Genomic DNA, 23,659 nt, shown 5'->3' with positions numbered 1-23,659 from the left:
GCAGCCCCCTCTGTGGACACTCTTATTTCCATTTATGAACATTTATAAGAATGAAAAGTGCTATATAAGAGCTAGGTATAATTCTTGTTAAAGAGTGCCTTACTTCTTTTTAGCTTCAGCCTGTTCCTAATAGACTTAAGTGAAACTGAAATAAATCTGGCTTAAACTGAGTGTGTCCACACAGCCTTTTGTGCTCTGGTTTAACTACAGCAGTTAAAATTGCACCTTAAGCTAAAACCAGTGGAATTCTGAGTGTAGACAAGCCTTTAGTGTCCCCTTCATGGGCTCAGACTTGCACTGAAATAATTAAATTGATCTTAATTCCACCTTTTGTTAAATATTATATTGGGCTGTGGCATGTTGTCTGCCTCTAATGCCTGCCTGTCCCTCTTTTTTCTCTTTAAACTCTCTGCCCATCAACCAGTATAAATTCCTACATTGTTTCATCACCACTTTTTAAATCAAAGTATCTCAAACCTCCTGCTCAGAACATACGCTAAAACAAACTAATCCCTTTATTTACATAGGGCAGAATGTTGCCCGTACTTGCATGCATGGAAGGCTACTGACGCTGGGGAAAGGAACAGAACATAGTGTCCCTGAAAAGTGGAACTGTCTTTGTTCTTAGGGCTTATCAGAGTCCCTGTTGATTTTTACAAAAAGCGTGTTTTGTCATGGTTTTTGTAAACACTTGCAAATTTTGACCATTGGAGCTGATGCAATTAACATCAGACTGGCTGAACAGGTATCCCGCCACCATCTCCCCTAGTTCTGTTACATAGTGGAACCATGGGTATGCAATCCTTCATAAGTCCTTGGGCTACTCCTCCATTGCATTAGAGTCCAATCCACATGGAGTTGTTGTCTAACTCTTACTCCAGGCAGTGCTGTAAGTGACATGTCGACAGAAAGATCAGCTGTACTGCAGCCATTTGCTTGAAGTAGTAGTCATATCCGCAGCCACCATGAACTCTGCTTCCTATCTCCCTTGCACCAGTAATGAATAGACTAGGGAAGGGCACCTGGTGTGGAGGGAAGACAAGCAGCTGACCATGCATAAGGGGAGAGTGAATAAATATAGCAGAAACAGGGAAGGATTAATAAGGCAAGAACTGCGGAGGAAAGCATACAAAAGGTAGATTGAAGGATGGAGGCATTCAACCATGAGCACTGGGAGAAACTGACCCACAGGAGTAACACTGTTTCCTACCTCACCTTTTATTGTAACATGGCCCCATTTGTATTTTGAAAATGGGGAGAGGTGGAGAAGGAAAGCGTAGAGTTTGCACCATTTTCTTCCGACCCTCAATGCCACTGTCATCTTCTCTCCACATTTCCTGGTTTTTGAAAATATGGGCATGTCAACAGGAAGGAAAGGGCAATAAAATAAATGTCTTTAGCCATTAGTGGTATTGCATGCTTGTAATTAGGACAGAATTTGTCCCATTACATTCTATAAGATTTGAAAATACAAACAAGCATTGACAAGCTGGCAGCATATGTACAAAATGTACTGGGCAGTGTCCAAAATTTGTGATTGTTATAACAATGCACTCCACTTTTAAGGAATATCGGGGGCTTTTTTCCTACTGTGGTTAGAGAGGGATATATTAGAAGTTGTTCTGCTGCAGCAACCCTGCTTCCCCACAGCAAAGTGCTATGGCATCGAGACTTAAATTATGTGGAAACTACTACGTTTTATCTTCTGCATAATGGAATGAATTACTTCCATTACCTGTAGAAATTAATGTACTATGCTCCCTTAATGAAGCAGAATAATTGTGTGCATATTAGCAAATTTTTATGATTTTTTTCTTTAACAAATGCATTATTCCATAATTAAACTGACTTTCTGCCTTCCCAACGTTTGCATAATACACATTTTTCTTCCCACCAAATCTTTAAATAATAAAATTTGCAGCTTAAGGTAAAAAAATACATGTGCATAAGAAATCTCTTAATCAAATGTCTTTAACTTCATACAGTAGTCATGTTCCTAATCTTTGATTATTAATTTATTTGTTTTATTCTACAAAGAAATGACTAGGTATGCACATGTTCAGTGATTGTTTTGGAAAGGACTATAAAATCGTGGGCCAAATATAGGTATTTTCAACCCTGTTAATTTTAGGGCCTGATACTATGTTTTGCTTTTCAATCTTGTATCTTACTGGATTCTATGGTAGTTGATGGTGCTGTGCACCTCACAGTATCCATCCCTCATCGTTAACAATGATGGACTTTTGTTTCAAAGTGAAAAAGATCTGTACCCTCATAGTTGTGTGGATTTGGCTTTTATATCAAATTGCAGAATGAATTATGCCCCTTTAACCTCTATTCATTTTAAACACATTTAAAAATTGGTACTTCATAGATGGTTAAACTGAGAAAGGTCTTAAGTCTAATTTAAAACACTTTAAATCTGCTGATAGAAAATGTCCCCCTTTTCCACTCTAGGGCTTGGCCATTTTAGGTAATAAAATGAAATGATACACTTGGTATGTACATATTAAATAAAAATTGTCACTGTTTGCTTACTGTGATTTGACAAGGCTATCAATCTGTTTTATCAAACAAGCCATACTTGGTACAAGAGACCTGCAACATACCATTTATTTTATTTTCTGTAAACCATCTCAAATGTGCCACTGCTTGTTATGTGCTGATGAAGGCAAGTTTCCTGAGTGCTTTTCTGCATGCTGACCGCTTTATGGTCATCTGGAAGGGAGAATGCTTATACTTCAGCGTAACATAAGCCATTTTACACTTTGCCCTTTCCAATCCAACTCTTGCTATTGTCACCTAAAATAAATATATATGTGTCAGTACATCTTTGACTTTGTGGTGCTTAATTTTATAGTACATTATAACATTTTTATGTAAATTTAGATTGTACTTCCTCCTACAAACTGAGAGGCTATTAAGTAATAATATAATAAAGTAGTAAAACACTTGCCAATGTGATTAAATACATCCCTTTTAAACCTGGCAAGGATGTGCCTTTTTGGGTTTTTAAAGTTGTTAATAGTATAATATATAAATTAGAAGTATATCTGATAAAATGGAATGGTCTCTAAGACTCTCTCTTAGGATTACAGTGTTAAAATGTTGCCTTAGAATTGTAATTAGGACAATGCCTATGCTGTTTCCTTTCAGAACATTTGAAATGTGAGTAAAAATATTGTGAGCAATATTTTAGAAGGGAGAGAGAGAGATTAAGTTGACATGGAAAAGATGCATTTTAACTTGTCTGAATTAAAAAGAGACAATCGGGGAATTTAGGTGTTATGGTTGAAATGCCAGTCTTATCTCCATCACAAAATAAGTAGTTATTAAATTTGTTATTGTGTGACACCCTTGTTGACAGACTCTGCAGAGAGGTCAAGCACCGACTGTGCTTAGAGAATGAATTACATTTTTCAGTTCTAAAGGTGATCCTTCTAGAACATAGTTGAGGCACGTTGTTAGGGTAGTTGAAGAAACTTACGCTGCTTCTGCTTACGGTGTATCTGTTCTGTGAATAGACAGAGAATCTGAGTTGTATCCAGGGCTTATCTATCTAGTACCTTTTTGGGGAACAAAATATTCCTCCTTGTTCCCTCCCTTGTAAAATAAAAATATAAAACATGTATGGCTGATCCTTTGTTCTTTTAATTTCTCTACTTTTGTGTGAGGATTGCAGATGAGAATGGTCTCTGTCATGAGGGTTTGTGCTGATTGTGATACTGTTGAGTTTGCCTGTTGTTCCTATTGAGAGTTATTAGACTTGCCTCTTAAATTCCTAGACTTTGGGAAGCCCCTTAATTTTATTTAAAAACTGCCCAAATATCATGGAGTTTGAAGCAGGTTATGAGGGTAAAATACATTTTCTTCTCAAAGTAGTTTTCCGGATAACTGTAAGAGGGGTTGAGTGGCTTATCAAGAGCTCATACGCTTTACTTATGTGGCTCTGATCTGCGAGCATCTGTTGACTCTTAGCTATGGTATGCTGCTACAGTAGCTCCTTTCCCCGTTTTCCTGTAACAAGAGACTGTGCACATTAAAAGTGCATGGTTCCCAGTCATAAATAGGCTTAGCTCAGATCACAGGGTTCAGTTTCATATTTTAAAGTGGTACATACACCGGCATAAACCTAGAGATTTTTTGACGCACAATTAAGACGGTAAAATAAAGTTATATAAAAAATACATCTAAACTGTCGTGCATTTCTGCAATAGTGACAATATAATATACTGACACCACCAATATGTATCCTAAATTTAACTCCAGCCTTGTCAGGCAGGATCTTTAAGCTAATTATTTTAGTGAATGGAAATAGGAAAAAAATTTACACTAGTTAAGATATACGCATCTTTTATGGATTTTTTTAATATAGGAAAGGAAATGGGCAAACTGTACAGACACTTATACAGGGGAACTGAAATCTGATTTAGCAATAATGCAGTTGTCTCTTACCATAAACAACATCAATTTCATAGCATTGAGTATTCTCTGTGGAGTAAATTATCCAGTGTATTTGAGGTGATCTGGTTAGGGAATAGGAATATATATTGTTTCTATAAAAAGTGGCTCCAGTTACCTCCTAACCATAAACATTTCATTGCAAAGAATTGAATATTGCTTTTTAAGGTTTTTTTTCCCCCTTTAGGATGATGGCTGTGGATTCTATAAATCTTCATTGTAGATGGAAATGTTTATTTTTAAATGTGTAATTTTCTGTACAACTTACAAATATACATGTGAATTTGGGTTATAAAATGTGGTCTAAATTTCAAAATGAAAGGTCTTACATTCTTAGAATAATCAGTAGAGCAAACTCTAATGATTGGATAATGGGAATTTGGTTTAATGCTTAAAGCATAAAAACTGAGTTTTGGGTTCTATTCCTGGTTCTCCTATTACCCATGGTCATACAGTGAGTTAAGTCACTTAGGGTATATCCACACAGCAGCTAGACACCCGCAGCTGGCCCATGCTAGCTGACTCGGGCTCGTAGGAGTTGGGCTACGGGGCTGTTTCATTGCTTTGTACACTTCCAGGCTTGGGTTGGAGCCTGGGCTCCAGGGTTCTGCGTTGTGGGCGGGTCCCAGAGCTCGGGCTCCAGCCCAAGCCCAGAAGTCTACAAAGCACTGAAGCAGCCCTGCAACCCAAGCCCCGTCAGCCCGAGTTGGCTGACCTGGGCAAACCGCAGGTTTTTCTTTTTCTATGTAGACATACCCTACAATTTTCAAGTATTTACTAATTTTGAAAGCCTCAATTTTCAGATGCCTAACTTATGGCCTAGGGCTTAACTTTCAGTTACTGAACTCCCACAGTTCCCTCTGACTTCAGCAAGAGCAAGATTTGCTCCTTAGTGTAAATTTGCGGTTCTTAAGATTAAAAAAGATCCCCAGTAACTTTAAAAAAAGAAGTTGCTATTATTTTCTTTGATCCAGTTCACTTACCAAACATGGGAAAAACCCAGAAATGAAAGATGCCTCTTTTTTGAGGGTGTAGTAAGGGAGGGCAGTGTTTGCAATTGGATTGACCAACAAAAATTACATTGCTCCATGTATATATGTTCATACAAACCTTAATGAAAAAAATCTTTGTTTTAAAGGTAAATTTCTAATTGCACATCAGGTTGTTCAGTGCTCTGTTTTTTTCTGTTTCGCTGACAGTATTTTACACCTGTGACAGTTAATAGTCTGCAGTAAATAAAAGAAGAAATTGCCAGTGAGGTTAAATTGTTGAAGTATAGTATGTTTCTTCTCTTTGAGGCCAAGGGGAATCCCAAACCTCTAAGCTACTTTCTATGTAAAGAGAGGAATAGAAGGCAGGTTTTAATGTAGAAAGGTGGGAGTTACTTAATTAATTTGTAAAGATATACAGCAGCATCAAATCTATTTATTTCACAGTGCCTTGTGTGTTTGACTTGTATAAGTCTGCTCTGAAGTTTTTCCCCACTAGAAAACATAATAGCTCGTTAGATAATTTCATTTCCTCCTGCATTACCACAAGAGTGATAATTTGCAGTCTGCTTGATACCCATCATGACAGGTTTTCTCAGAATTATCACCTGGATTGTTAGAGATCAATTATTTGGGTAAAATTTTGACACTGTAAAGAACATTCTTAACATTAATCCATTTGAGAGACCTGTTTTTCCACAAAAACCTCGTATTAGTGATTTACTAAAATCTGTATCAGCTTGTACATAAAGAGTAACATTTTCAATAGTATTAAAGAAACGTAGGAGCCTGATTTTCAGTGAGACTTAAGTTCCCAAGTCACTTGGATGTTTTTTTAAAATATTTTATTCAGCAACATTATTTTGTAGTTACCATTTTTTAAGTTTGAGTGGTAGCCATGTTAGTCTGTATCAGCAAAAACAACGAGGAGTCCTTGTGGCACCTTAGAGACTAACAGATTTATTTGGGCATAAGCTTTCGTGGGCTAAAACCCACTTCATCAAATGCATGGAGTGGAAAATACAGTAGGCAGGTATAAATACACAGCACATGAAAAGATGGGAGTTGCCTTACCAAGTTGGGGGGTGGGGGGCAGTGCTAACAAGCCAATTCAGTTAAGGTGGAAGTGGCCTATTCTCAACAGTTGACAAGAAGGGGTGAATAGCAAGGGAGGGAAAATCACTTTTATAGTGCTAATGAGTCCAATGCAGTCAAGGTGGCCCATTTAAAACAGTTGACAAGAAGGTGTGAGTATCAGCAGAGGGAAATTAGTTTTTGTAGTGACCCATCCACTCCCAGTCTTTATTCAGGCCTAATTTGATGGTGTCCAGTTTGAAAATTCATTCCAGTTCTGCAGTTTCTCATTGGAGTCTGTTTTTGAAGGTTTTTTGTTGAAGAATTGCTACTTTTAAGTCTGTTTTGGAGTGTCCAGGGAGATTGGAGTGTTTTCCCACTGTTTTTGAATGTTATAATTCTTGATGTCTGATTTGTGTCCATTTATTCTTTTGCGTAGAGACTGTCCGGTTTGACCAATGTACATGGCAAAGGGGCATTGCTGGCACATGATGCCATATATCACATTGGCAGATGTGCAGGTGAATGAGCCCCTGATGGTGTGGCTGATGTGGTTAGGTCCTATGATGGTGTCCCTTGAATAGATATGTGGACAGAATTGGCAACGGGGTTTGTTGCAGGAATTGGTTCCTGGGTTAGTGTTTTTGTTGTGTGGTGTGTAGTTGCTGGTGAGTATTTGCTTCAGGTTGGGGGGCTGTCTATAAGCGAGGACTGGCCTGTCTCCCAAGGTCTGTGAGAAGAGTGAAGGATCGTCCTTCAGGATAGGTTGTAGGTCCTTGAAGATGCGCTGGAGAGGTTTTAGTTGGGGGCTGAACATGATAGCTAGTGGCGTTCTGTTACTTTCTTTGTTGGGCCTGTCCTGTAGAAGGTGATTTCTGGGTACCCTTCTGGCTCTGTCAGTCTGTTCCTTCACTTCACCAGGTGGGTGTTGTAGTTTTAAGAACGCTTGATAGAGATCCTGTAGGTGTTTGTCTCTGTCTGAGGGATTGGAGAAAATGCGGTTGTATCTTAGTGCTTGTCTGTAGACAATGGATCGTGTGATGTGGTCTGGATGAAAGGTGGAGGCATGTAGGTAAGTATAGCGGTCAGTAGGTTTCTGGTATAGGGTGGTGTTTATGTGACTATCACTTACTTGTACTGTAGTATCCAGGAAGTAGATCTCTTGTGTGGACCGGTCCAGGCTGAGGTTGATGGTGGGGTGGAAATTGTTGAAATCCTGATGGAATTCCTCAAGGGCCTCTTTCTCAGGGGTCCAGATGATGAAGATGTCATCAATGTAGCGCAAGTAGAGTAGGGGATTTAGGGGATGAGAGCGGAGGAAACATTGTTCTAAGTCAGCCATAAAAATGTTGGCATACTGTGGGGCCATGCGAATACCCATAGCAGTCCCGCTGACTTGAAGGTATAAATTGTCCCCAAATCTGAAATATTTGTGGGTGAGGACAAAGTCACAAAGTTCAGCCACCAGGTTTGCTCTGACATTATCAGGGATACTGTTCCTGATGGCTTGTAGTCCATCTTTGTGTGGAATGTTGGTGTAGAGAGTTTCTACATCCATAGTGGCTAGGATGGCGTTTTCTGGAAGATCACCAATGGATTGTAGTTTCCTCGGGAAGTCAGTGGTGTCTTGAAGATAGCTGGGAGTGCTGTTAGCCACAGCTAATTTCCTTTGTTTTCTTTCTCAGCTCTTCCCTGGAGCGGGGGGTGAAAGGGCTTGAAGGTACCCCACAGGGAGGAATTCCCAAGTGCTCCTTCCGGGTTCAAAGGGGTTTTTGGTTTTTTTGCATTTGGTTGGCAGCAGTGTTTATGAAGCCAAGGTCAGAGAAAAGCTGTAACCTTGGGAGTTTAATACACACCTGGAGTGGCAAGTATTAATTTTTAAAATCCTTGTGGGCCCCACTTCTGCACTCGGAGTGACAGAGTTGGGACTTATACATATGCTAGCAAGTATGGCTGTGTTTTATCTTTTCTATTGGAGATTAGAATTTCCCATTCTAAATTTCTTTACATTTCTAAAGATCTCTATAGACTGCCATCCTATGCTGTGTAGTTGACGCTGAACTACTTAAAGCTGTGCAACATACTGTTGTCCACAAAAGCACTCGTGGAATGTTTTGGAGACCATTTCACTTGATGATGGGAATATAAATAACAGTAGCAAACACTTATTGTAGCTCTTTGTTCTTCACGATGGCTTTGATGAATAACTGATTCGAGCACAATTTCATCTTACAGAACTTGATCAATATCTGTGATGGAACACAGAATATGTAAAAATGTAAATAGAAAATATTTGTTTAAAAAAAAAACCCTATTGTCTAAGGGTGACTAGAATGATAATACTAATCAACTAATTTTATTATTAGCCTGAAACTTTTCAAAGGTAGTTGCTGCACTTATATAAAGAAACATTGCAATCTGCAAATACTCTGTAGAGAGATTCACCTGATTTTCCCAAACATTTGATACAAAAACCTAACTCTGTGTGGTCTTGGACAATGGTTCTCAACCAGGGACCTGAGGCCCCTGGGGTGTCACGAGCAGGTTTCAGGGAGGCCGCCCAGCAGGGCCCAGGGCAGAAAGCCAAAGCCCTGCCACATGGGTTTGAAGCACAGGCCTTGAGCCCCGCCACCCAAGGCTGAAGCCGAAGCCTGAGCAATGTAGCTTTGCGGGGGTTCCTGTGTCGTCAGTCCCTAGGCAATTGCCCTGCTTGCTACTCCCTTATGCCGACCCTGACTTTTATATGCAGAAAACCTGCTATTGTGACACAAGTGGGCCATGGAGTTTTTATAGCATGTTGCGGGGGGCCTCAGAAAGAATAAGGTTGAGAACCCGTGGTGATTAAACTTGCTTGGAGTATAATTGAATGAAAAGGTCAGATAATGCTGATGATGTGACAGGATACTTATTGAAAGGTTTCAGGCAAATGTTTATAACAACGCAAATTGAACTCTAACAGATCTTTAATAAGTGAAAGAAAAGATAGTTCTGAAAAGAGAAAACATTTCTGTTTGCATAAGACCTCTGTTTTCCTTAAGCAATTCTATGGGTAGGGGGGAGAATCTGAAGTCAAGTTGCATGGTTCGAAGAAATAAGCAAAGATAGTTGAAAGCAAGTGCTTCTAAGCTCACTAGTTAGCCTAGTAGATGATAATGTTAGTGTTTTCCCATTTAACCCCTGGTTTTTCTCTTTGGGCCTTGTGAAGTGGAGTGGAGTGTCCACATCTCCCACTGACCTCAGTAGGATCTGAGTGTGCTTAGCATAGTAAAGGATAAGGCTCTTAATACCTATATAGACTTAAGTGTCATCATAGCCATGTTGGTCCCAGGGTATTAGAGAGAAGGCGGATGAGGTAGGATCTTTTATTGAACCAACAGTTGGTGAGAGAGAGAAGGTTTTGAAACACACAGAAGAAGAGCTCTGTATGGCTCGAAAGTTTCTCTCTCTCACCAACAGAAGTTCATCCAATAAAAGGTATTACCTAACCCATCTTGTATCTCTATGTAGACTTAAATCAGTCTTCACGAAGGACATACAAGCATAATAGTTTACCTCCTAAGCAGATCCACCCAATAAAATGGACTGTGATAATAATAGCTTATTATTTGGGGTTCAAGTATTTGTTCAGCCTATGCATTCAAATGAACTTTTGCTTAAAGATGTGTTGTATCCTTCTGATATTTTTGAAATGGAAAAGTGAATATTCCTTATGTGCATGGCAGCTTTCTTTGTCCCAATAACATATTATTCTCAAAGGATGAAGTGGATCTTTATGCCAGCTCCATTTAAGTCCTATATTTTAAATTTCATTTTAAACTATTTTAAGGTCTTAAGTAGGACTTCAGTGGTACATACCCCATGTGCTGCCCCTCCGCACAGGAGTAAATGTCATCATCCACTGTGAGAGCACGTTAAAATCCAGGAAACAGCATGAGTAATCTGATTTTATGTTCAATTGCATCAGCAGAGATCAATTTTTTTCTTGATGAATAAGGTTGACTGCAGAATTTAAATTGCACTCTCTGATAACTTTACAGATTGAGGTTGTTCAGGGAACCATAACTAGTGGGTTTGGATACATGTAAATGTCCTGGAATTACAATCAATACCATGTATCTGTGAATGGGAAATTTTATATTGAGATTTGACGTTTGAGCCATTCTTGCCATAAAATGCAAATCTTTAACCATTAGGGTGATTAACCACTGGAACAATTTACCAAGGGATGTGGTGGAATATGCATCATTTAAATGAATATTGGATACCTTTCTAAAAAATATACTGTAGATTAGCCATAAGATATGATCTGGATGCAGAGATTACTTGATGCAAGATATGATCTTGATGAAACTCTATGGCCTTTGTTATGTAGGAAGTTGGACTAGAATAGATGATCATAAAGGTCCCTTCTGGCCTTAAAAATCTGTGAATTGGGACACAGTTTTTGGAAAAAACTTACTGGAATAGTGGAGTTGCCTGAATTCCAAGTTTCAGAATTAGATGATTTTGTTCTGATTTGATGAAACAGAAGACATTTTCAGAACCATTTACTTCAAAGGTTCAACTTCTTTCCATTAGATAAAACCCATGCCCTGTCAGTTTTTTGTAGCAAATAATGTAGTGTTACAAAATTAATATACTTATATTGACATGATGACCCACTATATTTGAAATATTTTTTGCCTTGTAGTTTTGCCATGAAATGTCTATAAAATATATCAGGAAATTTATTGTGTGAACATGGCACCATGATATTTAATTAATCTAATCTCAATATGTCCAAGTCAGAGCTGCCTATATTTCTGATAAATATGTACGTTTATTCCTGTAAAACAGCAGTGAGATGGAAGGCTGGTTTGTTTTCTTAACTAGCATGTTACCAAGTTTGTTTCCAGTTCTAGAATCTCTCTTGCTGATGATGGTGAAGGAACCAGAAAGAATGCAGCCCAAACTAACTGGGCGAGGCCTTCAGAAAAGCCATTAAGCACATTCTTAAGTACTTTCCTGAACTGGGGCTGCAAAGTGCAGCCCTAACAGTTGGGGTGTGGGAGAAGTTTACTTGTAGAAGTTGTAAATTCTATGTAGAAGTAATTGGACAATAAACATGGAATCTCGTGATGTCATTTTAAAATCAAATCGAAATTTTAAGCAAAGTGTAGAATTAAAGAGCGTTTTTAAAATATTTTCTTTGTTTCTAACCATATAGTATTGAAATTGTTTATTTTAAATACTCCTCACCACTTACTCTGTCATATTGCATATTTTTGTGGCATTCTAATATATTGGAACTAGAGCTGTCAATTAATGGCAGTTAACTCATGTGATTAACTCAAAAAATTAATCGCAGTTTTAATTGCACTGTTAAACAATAGAATACCAATTGAAATTTATTAAATATTTTGGATGTTTTTCTACATTTTCATATATATTATATTCTGTTATAATTGAAATAAAGTGTATATTTTTATTATAAATATTTGCACTGTAAAAATGATATAAGAAATAGTATTTTTCAATTCAACTCGGACAAGTACTGTCTTTGTCATGAAAGTGCAACTTACAAATATAATTTTTTTGTTACATAACTGCACTCAAAAAGAAAATAACGTAAAACTTCAGAGCCTACAAGTCCACTCAGTCCTACTTCTTGTTCAGCCAATTGCTCAGACAAACAAGTTTACATTTACAGGTGATAATGCTGCCCTCTTCTTATTTACAGTGTCACCAGAAAGTGAGAACAGGCATTTGCATGGCACTTTTGTAGCCAGCATTGCAAAGTATTTACGTGCCGGATATGCTAAACATTCGTATGCCCCTTCATGCTTTGGCCACCATTCCAGTGGACATGCTTCCATGTGGATGATGATTGTTTAAAAAAAAAAAATGCGTTAATTAAACTTGTGACTTGTGTTAATTAAATTTGTGACTGAACTCCTTTGGGGAGAATTGTATGTCCCCTGCTCTGTTTTACCTGCATTCTGCTGTATGTTTCATGTTATAACAGTCTCGGATGATGACCCAGCACATGTTGTTCATTGTAATAACACTTTTACTGCAGATTTGACAAAACACAAAGAAGATACCAATGTGAGATTTCTAAAGATAGCTACAGCACTTGACCCAAGCTTTAATAATCTGAAGCGCCTTCCAAAATCTGAGAGGGACGAGGTGTGTACATGCTTTCAGAAATCTTAAAAGAGCACCACTCTGATGTGAAAACTACAGAACTGAACCATCAAAAAAGAAATTCAACCTTCCGCTGGTGGCATCTAACTCAGATAATAAAAATGAACATGTGTTGGTCCACACTGCTTTGGATTGTTATTGAGCAGAATCTGTCATCAGCATACATATCCCCTGTAATGGTGGTTGAAGCATGAACGGGCATACAAATCTTTAGCGCATCTGGCATGTAAATATCTTGCAACACCAGTTACAACAGTGCCATGAGAACACCTGTTCTCACTTTCAGGTGACATTGTAAACAAGAAGTGGGCAGCATGATTTCCTGCAAATGTAAACAAACTTGTTTGTCTGGGCAATTGGCTGAACAAGAAGTAGGACTGAGTGGACTTGCAGGCTCTAAAATTTTACATTGTTTTATTTTTGAATGCAGTTTTTTTTGTACATAATTCTACATTTGTAAATTCAACTTTCATGGTAAAGAGATTACACTATAGGACATGTATTGGTGAATTGAAAAATACTATTTCTTGGTTTTTTACAGTGCAAATATTTGTAATCAAAATTAAATGTAAAGTGAGCACTGTACACTTTGTGTTCTGTGTTGTAACTGAAATCAATATATTTGAAAATGTAGAAAACATCCAAATATATTTAAATAAATGGTATTCTATTATTGTTTAATCGTGATCAATCACACAGTTAATTTTTTTATTTGTGCAATTAATCACAATTAATTTTTTTAATTGCTTGACAGCCCTAGTTGGAACATAACCACTGTAGTTTTTTTTTTTTTTTTTTTTTTTGTATCAAGTGTAGGATTTATATTCAGAACATAAACACTGAAAACAGTTAAAGATTAAATCAGAAAACATTTTGTTTGGCTGCTAATGTTAACTGAATGTCTTGTTATTTGCTCCCACAAGTCTGCTTACATTTATTATTGACCTTCACTTCTGCCTGTCCTTTGGTTCCTCAGAATACCTAAATATCTATGTAAAGGGCTTCAATTTGATAAGCATTGCTGCTGCATTTGTTGAGAAGCTAGAAGGTCAAAGATAAATTGTAGGTTGCCTCAGTGGTCAACTCGGCAGACTTTTTGCATCTGTCTCCTTACTAAATTAAAGTAGCTGTGTGGCAGTTTGACAGAACATCTTGCACAAAGCAAAAGTGGCTTACTGGATAAAAATATGCAGTTGCAAGTAATTTATCAATTACTTCAATTTAAAATGGGGTTTGCAGTGCTTTGAGTTTGATTTACAGTGCAGTTTAGTTGGATGAATTCTTAAAAATTGTATTAATGGTTTCTTGCCTTGGATTCTTATATTGGTAAATTGATAATCTACATTCCACTCAGGGAATTGCTTTTTTGTGATCTTGTCATACAGAGCTCAAGAAAAATTCCAGTTAATATGTATCATGCCCTAACAAAGCCTATTCTTTTTAAAACTACAAAACTCTGTACTTGAAATAAATGTTTCCATAATGTTGCATATTGACCAATTCACTTTAAGATTCATGTTAGCAAGTACAGGTGTTAATTAGACCTCACCATTAAATTAATATTTGATATTTCTGGTTCTACATAGAGAGAGTTGATACTCTAGGTTGTTGTACAAATGTCTATTAATATTTTTCCAGTGTCCTAGTAATTTCTGTTAGTGCGTTAGCGGCAAAGTGTCCTGTGGCACCTTATAGACTAACCGACGTATTGGAGCATAAGCTTTCGTCGGTGAATACCCACTTCGTCGGATGCATGTAGTGGAAATTTCCAGAGGCAGGTATGTATATGCAAGCAAGAATCAGGCTAGGGATAACGAGGTTAGTTCAATCAGGGAGGATGAGAAACCAACAGAACTCTACTGGCCATCACATACAGTCCTCAACTAAAACGTCTCCAGTGCATCATCAGTGATCTACAACCCATCCTGGACAACAGTCCCTCACTTTCACAGGCCTTCTACTACATGCATCCGACAAAGTGGGTATTCACCGACGAAAGCTTATGCTCCAATACGTCTGTTAGTCTATAAGGTGCTACACGACTCTTTGCCGCTTTTACAGATCCAGACTAACATGGCTACCCCTCTGATGCTATTAATTCTTTGTCTCCATGTTGGAGATTTGAAAGATATTTAATTGTATGATGCATGTGCACTTGAGACATGATTTGTTCATGTGGTGTTTGTACTTTTTCTTAGTAGGGAATGTTGCATTTATTTAGATAAAATATTTTTGTGTGTGTCTTTAGTTCATCTCCTATCCCCTGCCTTCAGGAAAAAGAGCTCTGCACTTGCAATTGAAAACTTGGCTCTGGAATAGGTTCACTTTCTCAGACAGAGAATAGAAGTCTAGGGTCTGATTTTTTTATTTTTTTATTCTTTTATTTTTGTTCTTCAGAGTTCTAAGCACCTAAAACTCAGAGTGCAGTCAATGGGAAAATGTGGATCTCTGCACCGCTGAAAATAGGGCCTTTGGCTTGTCATGATGTGTGGGAGGTGGCTGATCTTACAGCCCTTTTGAGCACTTTGCAGACAAGTCTGGTGTGGGAAGAAAAAGTAGGTGGATTTAAATGGAGTTTTTGGAAACTAATAAACTGAGACTGTTTAGTGTATGTTAAGATTTGGGTGTACATATTAATATAGATGTAATTTGAGACTTAGCTCTCCAATAATTTTTTGGGCAAGACTTTTAAAAGCATTCATCGTTGTCCTAATTCTGCTCCCATTCACGTTCATTGTAAAATTCCCACCAACTTCAGTGGAAGCTTGGTTAGGGCAATGGTGTGTGCTGTTGAAACCCCCACTCTCTATTACTATAGTAATAAGCTTACTGCCATAGAAAATGACCTACTGCTTTATAATTTATAGGGAAGGCCTAAGAGGTTGTTTGTACATTTGTTTGGGGGGGATTTTCATGAAGATTTCATGCTTGCTTTTGATGTTATAATCCAGCTAGTTCTGTAGTCATTCAAGGAGCCCTCCGGCAATGTAATTTATTTTTAAATGTGAAACACTTTTAAAACCCCAACAATCTTTCAGGTGTTCATTCATCACAATGTCGCCCCACCCCCAAAGGCATGTACCTCCTTCCCTCCCTTCTGCAGGCAGGCCAACTTTAATGCTGTTTGAAAGTCTTCTAATTTGATCATTTAATCTCTTTGGACACTGAAAAAAAAAAGAGATATGAAGTAAACTGCATAGTGAGATTACATTTGGATGCATTTTCATAAACTGATAAATGTAAGGATTTAGGGGCTGATCCGAGGACCACTATAATCAATGGGAACTTTTTCACTCACTTCCATGGCCTTTGAATCAGGCCCTGAGTTTCTAGAGATGTTTATGAGCCTCAAATGAACAGAAGTTTCCTGTCCTAACTGTCTCAACATTGCAAAGAACCAAAATGTTTCTCTCATTCTATGTTTTGTATTGTTAAGTGACTTACAAAAAGTGTGGCTGCTGTATCACATTTTTGATCTGTATTGACAAACTCACTAATTAATAATAAGCCTACATGGAGATTGTGAAATGAATCCTAGCATATTTATCCAGTATTTTCACTCATTGTTTTTTTCACTTAAATTGCCACTCCAATACTTCATTTGGTGAAACTCTTTGATTTGAACAAACATTAAATGTGATGAATTGAGAATTATTCTGATTGGAGTGAGCATGGATTTGGGGCTAGTGTCAGGGTTACATCTTTCTTAACAAGTAAGTGTGGAACCACTGGCTTAGGGGAGATGCACTGATTTACATTCTCATCTAACTAGCCTTTGCCCATGAAATCCTTTTTTCCACTTATTGCCATGGAAAAAAGTTCTAATAATGAAGGCTCTATCTTAAATATAAACAATTAAATTGGAAACGAAAAAATATTTTATATAAATGGACTTCTTGATTGTAAATATAACTCTCCATTGCTTTAAGAATGAAAAAAAAAACAATTGTAAAAAATTGTAAAAATCCCATTTACTTCAGTGAGGAAAATTAGGCCAACAATGAGCACTGCTATTCCAGTTCTTGGCTTTTTCTGTACAGAAGCTGTCTGTTATGCTGAATCGTTGTTGGCTTTGTGATGTGGACGGCCATCCACTGAACATTTGGTTGAGATTAACAAATTTATTTGCAACCTAAACATTATTTCAGTTTAAATTGAAGAGGCAAAAGGCTAGTGTGTGCATTATTAGTCCAGTATATAAACTGTCTCAGATAAAGAGCACAAATATTAAAATAAAAAGTCAAAAGTTTTTAGAGGAAAAACCTTTAACAGACACCTAATTTATTTTTATTTGTTTTGCTGAGTCAGCTTGCCTCCTTAGCTCTACAATCACTGTACTTTATTAGTGCCTGCAGTAACACCATTTTAAAATGGGGTGTACAAGTAAAATTTGTTTTCCTGAAGTCCTTATTTACAGGTCCTCCCCCCCCACCCCTCCCGATTAGTGAAACCAGGACTAGAGACTAACCTTCCCTTCTCTTCCCTCCTCCCCAATTAATTTTTTTATTGAATCATAATTTCCCAGTAAAATTAATCTGTTCACATTGAATACACCCGCTTCACATAGTTCTTATGTAAGTCGTCTTTTCTAAATATGAAAAATCTAATTCATTTCAATACTAGAAGGCTGAATTCACCTAAAGCTTTTTGCTTTTGAAGCAGGGTTGTCTTTATGTTACGTGGAAGTAGATGAATAGCATTCTGTCACTTTGCATTCCCATTCCCAGCCAATTTTGCTATACTTTAAGAATGGCTTTTAGAAATGAGATCTTAAGCCCCAAGGGCTTCTACTGTATCCGACATCTTTTAGTGAACTTCTTACTCAAGGCATATTGCTTCCAAAGCCCCCTATTTTCTTCCCTCCAGACAAATTGCATTATATGTTACCAATAACAATGCCATGTCATTTTGTAGGAAACCAAATTAAGCAATACAAGTGCAGGTTATTGGAAGATAGATGATGCAGTAAAAATAGTATTTTGGTTAACACGGAAAGAATGCATTCACTTAATGGCTAAAAGTAAGGACATTTCTTTTTATTTCTTAGATTTTCATAAATGGATTTCTGTATGTCAGAAGTAGCCCTCTTGGTAATTTAAAGTACAGCTTTTCTTGTTTTTATTTTATTTTTTTAATCCAGAAGAAAGGGTAGCTGGTGTTGTGTTTTCCCCTTGCAATGAAATTTCTGAAGGCCAGTGTTATATTATTTCCGTTCCAAACATGATCATTGAAGTGTAAGTAGATAAAATTCAGTTTTGACTGGAGGAGTTAGATGGCTTAGGGTACTGGAATTTGGATTTGCAGCTTTTAACTTCTTGGTTCCTAGTGCCAGTCCAGTGCAGAGCAGTAACAAAACAAACCCTCTTTAATATCTGCTAGTCCAAGCAGCCAGTATGTAATGAGTTAGTAGTTTCAGCTGCAATTCCCGAGGACAGGTTTCTTTTTTTAACATTACAAAATCCCTGTAAATAGGACTAATTGGTGTTCTTGTTGGCAATCTCATCAGAGAGACCAAGCATGGCATAGATATAGCAAGCAAATGAATTTTTCACCCCAGAGGTGATCTCTACAATTCAAAGTTGAAAAGTATTAGTGGTATAACATAGAGAAGCTTGCATTCTTGGTGCCCATACTGTAGCTTTTCTGTAGATAGATCCTGGTTTCCACGATTGTCAGTCTGGTACCTTTCATGAGCACTAAGGTCATGAAAGAATTTTGAAATTAATGAGCAAAGCAATAACAATATCAGTGTAAACTTCTCCCATGCTTTCCCATCAATATTTGTCAATCCTGAGCTTGGAGAAAAGAAGGTAGACTCCATAGTTTGTGCTGCTTTTAAGTTCTGCGTTTTAAGTACAGGAACAAAGTGTGTGCTAATATTGGTCCCAGTCCTGCAGTTGGATCTGTATGGGTAGACCATTGTGTTTGTGTGGAATCAGATTGACTCCAGTGGGATTCTGCACAAGCCCGTGGGTCCACCCATGTGGCTCCAGGTGCAGAATCATATATTGGAAACTTCTGTTTTTTCAGTTCTCCAAAAAAAAAAATTTCCCCCCAAATTTGTGGTCTCTCAAAATATTTTGGTGAGTTCATTCATCTCTAATTTAAAATATTGAGTTTCTGTTGGGTTTGCCATTCTCTGAATTAATTTTAAGGTGATATCTACTAGTATTTGTAGATGTACCTGAGCTCAGATCTGTCTCTTTATGAAGTGGTGTATTTAGTCTTGTAGGGATGAGGTTATCCAACAGATGCTTTACCAGCTTTTCTGTGGAACAAACATTGGCCTTGGTGCCAGTTTTTAGTTAGCAGTACGGAAACACAGAGGTTGCCAGATTCTGGTTGCCAGAATTAAATAAGGAGAAGTTTATTTCAGTCCTTTCTTTCATTTTGTCGTCCATGGTAGCACAAGGGGGCATTTGAGGAGTGGGAGGCAGTGGGACGTGGTTCTAATTAACCCATGTTAGGGAATAAATGAGTCTTCCATAGATGGGTAGATATTTGTCAGTTGAGGATAACTTACTTTTTATTTATTATCATATAAGTGATTTGTTATCCACAACTGTCCTCTTACAAGCTGTTGTTATAAAGTTACCAATGCTAGAGCAATTGGGGTAGTTTATGTATATTATATTGCATTTTGAAGGAAGTAACCGTGGCTAGGTTGAGGAGTAGTTGTAGATGATCTGTATATTACAAACCAAATAGAATGAAAAAGAACTAGGGAAACATATGCCCTTTGTCACATTGACCACTTTGTTTGTATTTCGTATGCCTTTTCCTCACTTGTCATCTGCATTTTGTTGTTTTAGGACCCAATCCTGCAAACAAACATGTACCTTTTCTCACTTGAATAGTCTTACTGAAATCTATGGGGAATACTTCTCTGGGGGAAAATTAAAGAGGTGTTTCTAGGATCAGTGCCTTTCACTGTAAACTGTTTGGGGCAGGGACTATATGTCTTTACAACTCCTGATATATTTTGGGTGCTTTTGCAATATAAATAATAATGTAATGGAGGATAAGTAGGGGAAAAACAGGGAAATATGTTAATTGGTTTTTTAACAGATTTCTCTGAACTTCTAGTTCTAAGGCAGGAGCGGGCAAACTTTTTGGCCTGAGGGCTACATCGGGTTTCTGAAATTGTATGGAGGGCTGGTTAGGGGAGGCTGTGCCTCCCCAAACAGCCAGGTGTGGCCCGGCCCCCACCCCCTATCCAACCCCCACTGTTTCCTGATGTCCGCCCCCCGGGACCCCTGCCCCATCCACACACACCCTACCCCCCCCCCCCCGTGCTTCCTGTCCCGTGACCGCCCCTGGACCTCCTGCCCCTGACTGCCCCCCGCTGGCCCATCCAACCCCTCTTCTCATTCCTGACTGCCCCCCGCTGGCCCATCCAACCCCTCCTCTCATTCCTGACTGCCCCCCCCAGGACCCCTGCACCATCCAACCACCCCTTCTCCCTGTCCCCTGACTGCCCCCGGAACCCCTGCCCCTGAATGCCCCCCCAGCCTCCTCCCCATCCAACCTCTCCTCTCATTCCTGACTGCCCCCCCCCGGGACCCCTGCCCCCATTCAACCCCCCTGTTCCCTACCCCTATCCACACCCCTGACCACCACCCCGAACTCCCCTCTCCTCTATCCAATCTCCCTGCCCCCTGCAGCGCTACAGCCGAGCCGCCCAGAGCACCAAGACAGGCAGCCGCGCTGGAGCCAGCCACGCCACCGCACAGCACAGAGCACTGGGTCAGGCCGTGGCTCTGCAGCTGTGAGCCCGGCAAGAGCTCGCTGCCCCGCCGCCCAGAGCATTGTGCCGGCTGCACAGTGAGCTGAGGCTGTGGAAGAGGGGAAACAGCAGGGGAGGGGCCGGGGGCTAGCCTCCCGAGCCAGAAGCTCAGGGGCCAGGCAGGAGCGTTCCACGGGCCGGGTGTGACCCTCAGGCTATAGTTTGCCCACCTCTGTTCTATGGGCACCTATTTCTAAGGAAACTGATAACATATTAAAAGGTTTAGTGTCTTGGAGAACTGAAGATTAAAAGGAGATCTGAAGCTTTAGTTGTGTACTATTATCTCATTAAGGATTTTTTCCCCTTTAAAATAAGGATGGGCGTATTCTTCCATTTAATCAACCAACCAAAATAATTTGTTGTTTGAGCCACTTAATACTAGTGGGATTAAATTAACCTCATAACACTCTGGAGGGCCAGTGCAAGGCTATCTGTACCACTTAAACCCTGTAGAGGTTCCCCAAGGCTGTCCACTGGCTGAGCAACCATGCAGGTATGCCTCATGCCCCCAGGGTGCTGCTGAAAAGGTCTCTGCACTCAGCCTGCATAGACCAGCATGTAAATACAACATTGAGGGCAGGCCAGGGGAAGGCTGTATATCCACACCCCATACAAATGCTGTGGAAGGTCTGTGGTTTCAAGCTTGTAGACTGGAATAGTGGCTGTGGAGGGGCCTTGGAACCTGACACTTGGTTGTTGGGTGGATTTTTTCTCCTCAGTCTCTCTACTTCATCTGCTTAAAGCTAAAGTATTTGGGCTTTATGCAGGCAACGAGGATTTTAACTAGAGTGTGTAAGTACTACTAACTGATAAAGAGAGAAAAGTATGCATTTGATTTACAACCCTCTTTGAACAGAGAAATCACATTTGTTTTCCATGTTACTTTTCAATTTAAATGAGTGTGACACTTTTATCTTATTAAACATCTAGAGAAGCCTCTTGAAGTTATCCTTATTACTTTCAAAATTCAATCAGATCACTGTTGTTAAACAGCTTAATTATTACTCTGTGTGCCATTGAAACTAATTCAGTCACTTTTCTATCTTTCTTTTTATTCAGATTGTTTGAAGGGCGGTCGCCAAGGAAGCCTGAGAAGCTTAAAACCCTTTTCTGCTACTTTAGAAGAGTCACAGAAAAAAGTATATCCTCTTATTAGTTCATTTCTTTTGAATGCTGTGAAACATGCCTGAGTCTGAGCTGCAAAGCAAACACATAAAGAATGTATAATAAATGGAAAAATCTATGGCAATACAATGTTATGGTGAAGGTTTTGAACAAAGAAGTCAAGAAATTGAAAATATTGGTTCCCACAGGAACTGTAGCTTTGCCCTGAGGTACAGAATATATAAAGTGTTGAATTATTATGTAAGATGCTAACTGCCATGCACATGCACACGTGTTCTCTCTCTCTCTCACACACACACACACGCTTTAACACTTTTTGTGTATGTATATGTGTATGTGAGAGGATGCAGTGTAGTAGCTGTGTCGGTTCCAGGGTATTAGAAAGACAAAGTGGGTGAGGTAATAACTTTTATTGGACAAAATTCTGTTGGTAAGAAGGACAAGCTTTTGAGCCACACAGAGCTCTTCTTCAGCTATGAGTACCTTTCCCAGACCTGAAGAAGAGCTCTGTATGGCTCGAAAGCTTGCTTCTTACCAACAGAAGTTGGTCCAATAAGAGGATCCAATAAGAGATTTTTACCTCACCCACTTTGTTTCTCTAATGTGTGAGGGTATGGCAGTTAGCAGAATATTCAGTAATTAAAATATATGTATTATCTTAATTATTCCATATGCTGCTAACTGCCATTCTCTTTCTTGTCCATAAAAAAAAGAGAGAGAGCACTCACGCACATAGCAGCAGTTAGAAGCATATAAATACACACACTCACTGTCAAAATAATGGTTTCCAGGGAACTGTAACTTTGACTTTACTGGCTTAAGTGTGTCCAGACTCTCAGCTCTGATATTGCAATAATGCAGGTTTTTTTCATTTTTTCCCCAACCACTTCTATCCCCTTCTTCCCCAAAAGGTCATAAGAGAGCTGACCCATGTTTAAAATAAACCCACTAAATGAGCGACCCAGCGAGATGTTGGGCACCCTCAACTCCCATGGAACTTAACTGGATTTTAAGGCATTCAACCGCCTGGCAAGATAATGCTCAGAATGTGTGTAGCAGGACAGTCCAATAAGATTATATAAGCTATCTGAGATTCAAGTTAATGTACCAAGTTAATTGAAGCTTCTTACATGGTCATGGAGTTGCACATTCATATAAACGTGTAAAAACACATGTATGTGGCTGAGCACTCATTCCAATAAAAATGTACCTATGATGCTCTAGTTGTATGCATAATCATTAAGGCTAAGATTTAATAACGGGTATTTTTAGTAAAAGTCATGGACAGGTAAAGGGCAAAAAACAAAAAATCATGGCCTGTGACTGTCCATGACTCATACCATAAATACCTCTGATTTAATCTTAGTGGGGGGTGAGGGGGGTGCTGTGAGGGGAGGAAAGCCCCGGGCAGCCAGTGGCAGCTCCGGCCACTGCTGGGGGCAGGAGGGGAGTCCCAGGCAGCTAATGGTAGCTCTGGGCATCCCAGGATCACTGCCAAGAGCCCCTAAGCTGTGGCTGCTCCTGCCATCCCTGGGACTGCTGATCAGATAGTCCCCGGGGCCAGCTGCATCAGCCACTGCCCAGGGCTTCTCCAGCAGTGGAGGGTGTGGCTGTCCCCAAGGCCGCCCAAGCAACTGGCCCCAGGGCTAGCTGCTCGAGCTCACCAGCTGCTACAGAAGTCACAGAGGTCACAGGAAGTCATGGAATCCGTGACTTCCGCGACAAACATGGAGCCTTAATAATCATTCATACAATATATATCTTAATTATATCTGAAGTATCATATCTTGGTCTGGTGTTAGATTTTCTGATGGCATACTCCATATGAACGTCATGATGTTTTCTACTCTTAAAACTTTATTTTAGAAAATCATTTGTTCTAACATGTAGAGAATAGTAATTTTCCCTCATAACTAACTCATACCAAGTCAGAAGCATTTGTTTTTAAAAAAAGACATTTTTGAGGTATTCAGGTGCAAAATGGCATTAAAAAAAGCTACTCCCATACTTGGGCCAAAAAAAGGTTCCCATTTTATCT

The 23,659-nt window shown here is 39.0% G+C and overlaps 1 protein-coding gene across 4 annotated transcripts in view; it reads left to right on the top strand.

The window, feature by feature from the left end:
- PARG (poly(ADP-ribose) glycohydrolase) overlaps nt 1-23,659 on the top strand; it is a 126,151-nt gene that overhangs the window by 61,692 nt on the left and 40,800 nt on the right. For all 4 annotated transcript variants that reach the window (XM_074958740.1, XM_074958739.1, XM_074958738.1 and 1 more), the window contains one exon: nt 21,556-21,635. In XM_074958740.1, coding sequence (XP_074814841.1) covers nt 21,556-21,635 — 80 coding nt within the window. The remainder of the gene's footprint in view (nt 1-21,555; nt 21,636-23,659) is intronic.

Source organism: Natator depressus, chromosome 7 (assembly GCF_965152275.1).
Source record: "Natator depressus isolate rNatDep1 chromosome 7, rNatDep2.hap1, whole genome shotgun sequence".
Lineage (NCBI taxonomy): Eukaryota > Metazoa > Chordata > Testudines > Cheloniidae > Natator > Natator depressus.
This window is presented reverse-complemented; position numbering and strand designations above follow the sequence as displayed.